At 54.9% G+C, this 6,000-nt stretch overlaps 1 protein-coding gene across 1 annotated transcript in view; it reads right to left on the bottom strand.

Annotated features, from left to right (window-relative positions):
* Window positions 1-216: 216 nt before the first annotated feature.
* The window catches only part of PLEKHN1 (pleckstrin homology domain containing N1), a 28,745-nt gene continuing 22,961 nt past the window's right edge, over window positions 217-6,000 (bottom strand). Inside the window, exons 12-16 of the mRNA XM_063353790.1 lie at window positions 5,423-5,674; window positions 4,218-4,370; window positions 3,259-3,468; window positions 2,346-2,394; window positions 217-1,952 (exon numbers count right to left, since the gene is read on the bottom strand). Of these exons, the coding sequence (XP_063209860.1) occupies window positions 1,759-1,952; window positions 2,346-2,394; window positions 3,259-3,468; window positions 4,218-4,370; window positions 5,423-5,674 (858 nt within the window). The 3' untranslated portion in view covers window positions 217-1,758. The remainder of the gene's footprint in view (window positions 1,953-2,345; window positions 2,395-3,258; window positions 3,469-4,217; window positions 4,371-5,422; window positions 5,675-6,000) is intronic.

The following is a 6,000-nucleotide window of genomic DNA, read 5'->3' as shown; positions in this document are numbered from 1 at the left end:
GAATGTGTATTGCAATAGTCCAGTCTCACAGAAATCCACCAGGGAATTTTTACAGCAATAGGGAGGGGCTTTTTCCTTTCGAGGCGTTGCAGATATCGCTGATGAAACCCAATTAAAAACATCAAGATGACCGTCTTCAAAGTCAGCGTGTTCGTGAGCACAGCTGCCTCCCAGCACACTATGTGCTTCCGACCCTCCCTAGGGCCGTTTTGTTCGAATAAATAGATCCTTTGGGGGTTAAGTTACTAGGTACAAATCTTCCCCAAATGAGAGTAAACCTGAAATAAAACAATAACAGCTAGAAGACCCAAACCCACACACACACACGAATGTGCAGACAGCTGCCCATTCTACAGTACTGAATGCCATCCACAGCTAGAAAATTAAATAGATCTTCAACTCAGCCACATTTACACGTTAAATACATATAATCCACTCAAACCTCGCATGTAAACTTTGTTAGACACCTTCTGAAAAAAAACCAACAACATATAAGTACAATGTAATACGTAGATATTCAAGTACAAAGAGCTCCGGGATTGTTTTGTTTGCACCAGTGAAAGAATGAAAATTGAGATTTTTTTGCTAATATGTTTGGTTTGCAGCCTCTTTAGGGAACAAAGGTTAAGAATTTAGAGCCTCAGGTAAAAACATTTGGATTTGCTGCTGACCTTATATGTGCTAAAGGATCTGGCTTAAGAGGCTGGAAAACAATAGCACTGAGACTCTGTCCCCTCTTGTTTGTGTCCTGCTCTTGCTGCTGCTCGGGAGGGGAAAAGAGAGAGGTGGCAGCCCACGATGGCATTGCTCTGATCACCGGAGCATTATGGCCGTAGTGAATTTGGCTTGTAGCGAATATTCTTCCTTCCCTCCCTGCCTAGATATTCCCAGGCAGCGTTTAGTGCGAGTCCGGTAACGTGCAGAGGGGTGGGAGGAAAGGAGGCAGCCCCTGCGAGAGGACTCTAGGGCATCCTTTCCAGGGAAGACCTTGGTAAACACAAGCCACTTGGCATATTTGCTGGCAGCACATTTCTTGATTCCGTCTGCCAAGGCGGCAGGCTCATCACGTTGCAGGTCACCACCATGGTTTGGCACCAGCACTGGCAGGAAAGAATTTTTTGCATAAAGTGGAAAGAATATCCCATTCTGCCCAGATCGGGATTTTTTTTTTTTTTTTCTCTCCATGTCTGTCAGATAAGTCTGATCTTGCAGGAAGACAATCCTATGAGCACAGCTATTGCTACCAACCTTACATCTCATGCATCTTTGCTGACTTCAGAGCCCGATGGGACAAGGTTTGGCTTAACAGCTATTCTCAGGGATCGGCGCATCCTCAAAGTGACCAGCCTGAGGGCTCTGGTAAAAATTATTATCAAACTAACCCAGCCCTTTTCTTCGGCCTTTGAGTGATTGCTCCATCTAAACACTCACTTCCTTTTAGCTGAGGGAGCCTGACCAGCTTTTTTGTTCTTCCTTTTATTTTCAGGGGGGCAATGCCGTTCCCTCACCAGGGCTCCCCGAGCCGGGGCAGACGCAGGGCGTGCTCCTTAGCATGGCACACACGCTGCTCCTCCAGCTCCAGAGCTTTTGTGCTTTAGCCCCATCCGCAGATTTAGGGGAGAAATTTGAACTCTGGACCTGCCAGGACATTTCGTAGAGTCTTGTGCTTTGTACGCCCCAGGCTCCTCACCCTGGAGGGAAACCCAGTGAGAAAAGAGCCCGGGGTTTTTTTCCGTGCCTTGTTATGGAGGAGTTCCCTCAGGCTTGGTAAAACTGCTGGCCGGGGGCTGGGGAGGCGTGCGGGGTGCCCGGCTCCTTGGCCTCGGCTTCCCACAGGTTGTCATAGCTGAAGTCGCTCTGGAAGCTCTGGAGCTCGGCATAGTCGTGGTAGGCTGGGGAGTCGGGGCTCGGGCAGCTGGCGTCCGGCAGGTCGTAAGTGCCAAAATTCCCATCTGCAGAAAAACAGACCGAAGCGCTCAGAGAGCTGCTGAGCAACCCACAGGGCTGGAGTCTCCTTTGGCGGCAGAGGGAACACACGGGGTCAGCAAAATTGCTATAACTGGGCAAAGCGGTGGAAGCTGCAAGTGTGTCATAGAACAAACCGCGTGTGATGGGTGTCCAGAGCCGGTGGCAGTGAGTGGAAGCCAAGGCAATGGCCTCCACCAGACAGCCACAGGCAAGGGGCAGGGTGACAGGCTCGGTCCCAGCATGGGGAAGCAGGAGGAAGGCAGGGCACACATGAGTCCCCACGCTCCCTCAGCCCTGCTCTGAGTGACGCTTACGGAGACAGACACGGCGAGGCAGGGTGGGCTGCAGCGTCCCAAGCAGCATCCCAAGAGTCTCACCTGGTGGGTGCAATGAAGGGCCCAGATGTTCCTCTTGCAGAGAAGAGACCTGAAAAGAAAGAGATGCGCTGATGAGGATGACTTAGCACTGCAGTCCTGGGACATGGCACATGAGGAATCAGCCCTTCGTTGGTGCTCCCAAAAATGCACCCCATCACAGAGCACAGGGCTCAGAGCCCTGCTGCAACCAACCACTCTTCCAGCCTGGAGAAAGGCAAGCCGGGACCCCCGCCATGCATTCACAGAATCCCAGAATCACAGAATCCCAGAATGCTGGGGGTGGGAAGGGACCTCTGGAGATCACTCAGTCCCACCCCCTGCCAGAGCAGGGTCACCCACAGCAGGTGGCACAGGAACGCGTCCAGGTGGGGTTGGAACGTCTCCAGAGACGGAGACTCCCCCACCTCTCTGGGCAGCCTGTGCCAGGGCTCTGCCACCCTCACAGCAAAGAAGTTCCTCCTCAGGTTGAGATGGAACTTCCCATGGTCAAGTTTGTGCCCGTTACCTCTTGTCCTGTTGCTGGGCACCACTGAGAAGAGCCTGGCCCCATCCTCCTGACACCCCCCCTTTCAGTATTTATCAGCGTTGATAAGATTCCCCCTCAGCTGTCGTTTTTCCAGACTGAAGAGACCCAAATCCCTCAGCCTTCCTTCATTAGAGAGGTGTTCCAGTCCCCTCAGCATCTTGGTCGCCCTTTGCTGTCCCCTCTCCAGCAGTTCCCTGCCCTTCTTGAACTGGGGAGCGCAGAACTGGACCCAGCACTCCAGATGTGGCCTCCCCAGGGCAGAGCAGAGGGGGAGCATGACCTCCCTCCACCTGCTGGTGATGCTCTTCTTGATACAGCCCAGGATGCCATTTGCCTTCTTGGCAGCCTGCAGAGTGTGGAACACTAGGACGGAGTTTACAAACTCACCTCTTCAAGATAAGAAGCATCAGGAGGCCGCAGCTGGAGACGGCATGAGGTGCTGGGTGGGCTGTAACTGGGCGCCGCTGGCACCTCACTGCAGTGACCACTGGGCAGGGGATGGCAGTTCCTCTTCTGCAGAGAGAGATGCTGGGCTACTGGGAGGGCTGGGAATCCATCCGCCTGTGATGAACCCATCTGTCCATGACACTGTAGGAACTTAACCAAAAAAACATCTAGATTTGATGCCTGCTGTGGAGATTTGGGGAATGCTGACCTGCTGCTCCCCACTAGTAAGCCAGCCCTGCTGTGAACAGACTTAGGCAAACCAAGATTTTTCAGCCTACCTTGCAAATTCTACTATATTCCAACCAACTGAAGGGAAAAGAAGAACAGCTGTGGGTCCCTCGCAATGACCCACAGAGGTAGTGGAAGCTGGCCAGATGTGAAGGTAGTAGGATGGAACCGACTGGTTCCTCAGGGGGTGGGGAAGGACAGAGGGCAGTCAGAAGAACCCTCCGAGGGAAGGGAGGACTTCAGCAGCTTGGAGGATGCTGACTCAGAAACAGGCTTTTCCCAAAAGATGCACAAAACTAGGAATGTAGCCTTTAATAGGCACTTGGTTATCACAGCTGGAATTTTTGGGGGTGGATAGAGTGGTCTCCGTGTCTGACTCAGCTCTAGTTTCTGCAGACTGGATGACATCTCAGTCTCTGCCTTTGTTTTGTGGTTTCTGGGATTGTTGAGACGCTGGCATCCAGTGATAAGACAGGGGAAACCTGTTCCCTTCTGACTCTGTCCTGGCTTGAAAAAAAAACCCCAGAGAACTATGCTGTGCCCTGCCCCACCCCGAAATGTATTTCCACATCCCGCTGGGGCAGACAGCAGGAAAAGAAATGGCCCGAGGCACGATTTCTGGAGCCAAAAGCCCTGTGTGCTGAGTCAGGGCCGTAACCGGCGCAGGGTACCTCTTGCAGGAAGCTGGAGCCTGCCACGCTGCGGGCACTGGGGGAGCTGGGCGTATAGGGGTCCGCGTACAAGGGGGAGCGGGGCATGGCCGGCTTCTCCAGGGAGCTGGAAGCTGTCGAGGGTTGACTTCCCACCAAGCTCCATCTGCTCAGCTAAAAGGCAGAATTGAAACAGGAACATGACATGCTGTCTCCCCAGTTCAAGACAGAGGAGGAACTGCTGGGGAGAGTCCAGCGGAGGCTGTGAAGATGCCCAAGGGCCTGGAGCATCTCTCTGCTGGGGAAAGGCTGAGGGACCTGGGGCTGTTCAGCCTGGAGAAGAGCAGACTGAGAGGGGATCCCATCAATGCCCATCAATAGCTACAGGGCCGGGGGCAAGAGGATGGGGCCGGACTCTTCTCAGTGGTGCCCAGCGACAGGACAGGGGGCAACGGGCACAAGCTGGAACATGGGAAGTTCCATCTCAACACAAGGAAAAAAACTCTTTACTTTGAGGGTGGCAGAGCCCTGGCACAGGCTGCCCAGAGAGGTGGGGGAGTCTCCGTCTCTGGAGACATTCCAACCCCACCTGGACGCGTTCCTGTGCCACCTGCTGTGGGTGACCCTGCTCTGGCCGGGGGTGGGACGGGGTGATCTCCAGAGGGCCCTTCCAACCCCCGCCAGTCTGGGATTCTGTGTGATTCTGTGTTCCCTACTCTCAACTCGTCTCCAGCAGGGATCGCAGTGCGGAATCTCCCTGCAGTTCGAGTCCCAGACGCCCCTCAGCCCCGAGGGATGGCGGGGCTGACTCCCGGCTGTGCCAGCCAGGGGACTTCCCTGGGTGTAGGGCAGATGCACACTCATTGAGGGGAGGGAAACATGGCATCGCACACTAAACCGGTGATGGACACATGCTGGGAAGCCCTCAGAAGAAAAGGCAGCTGTGTCCTATGAAGCAATAACACTCCCACTTGCAGAGCGCTGGTTGCCTCAGGAATTATTGCCCAGCTTCTCAGGGCTCCAAGAGACGTTGCTCCATTTGCTGTGTTTAACCTCCCCTCCCATGGGCCATCTTCAAATGGAAACGGGTTTCGTGCCTGCCTTAGAGCACCTGGACAGCTATCCCTGCAAGCAGGGGTAAGGAAAACGCGAATTGTGCACCGGTTTCTCTGCTGGTGAACCCTGCCCGGGCAGGAGGGCATCCCCACCGCGTCCCAGCCCCTTACATTGCTCAGGTCCAGGTGCGGCGGGCGCGCTGCAGGGTGATGCTGCGAGCTGTGGATGGAGTACGGCTCGTTGTACACCGAGGACAGGAGCTCGCCGTTGGGGTTTTCAGGAATAAGGCTGCAGATGGTCCTCTCCGTGTCCTGGCTGGGCAACTGCTGGCCACATTTGCCCTTGGACTTTCTGGCGCTGCCCCCCCTCCGCAGGTCCTGTGCGGGTAGCCCCGTGCTTGGCCAGTTGGCGTGTGCCAGGCACTGAAACAAGAAGACGGAGCCCGGAGCTGGTTTTCCTCAGCCCAGCCTCAGGTACACAGACCTCCCCTGCGAGGGATGCCCCCGCATCTGCATGGTCCTGCGGCTGGGCCCGTGCCCCACGTGCTCCTCCCCATCCCCGGGACATACGGATGCTGCACGGGGTCAGAGCAAAGACCTGCCCAGCCCATCACCTCCCACCCACCCCGCCGGCTTTTACTTTGGGATTTGCTGACCTTTGAGCAGTCCCATTTGCCCTCCCTTTTGCAATCAGTACCAACAATCCGTATGCAGAGTGGAGTACTGGCATGGGACCCTTCGGCAGACTT

Source organism: Chroicocephalus ridibundus, chromosome 16 (assembly GCF_963924245.1).
Source record: "Chroicocephalus ridibundus chromosome 16, bChrRid1.1, whole genome shotgun sequence".
Classification (NCBI taxonomy): domain Eukaryota; kingdom Metazoa; phylum Chordata; class Aves; order Charadriiformes; family Laridae; genus Chroicocephalus; species Chroicocephalus ridibundus.
This window is presented reverse-complemented; position numbering and strand designations above follow the sequence as displayed.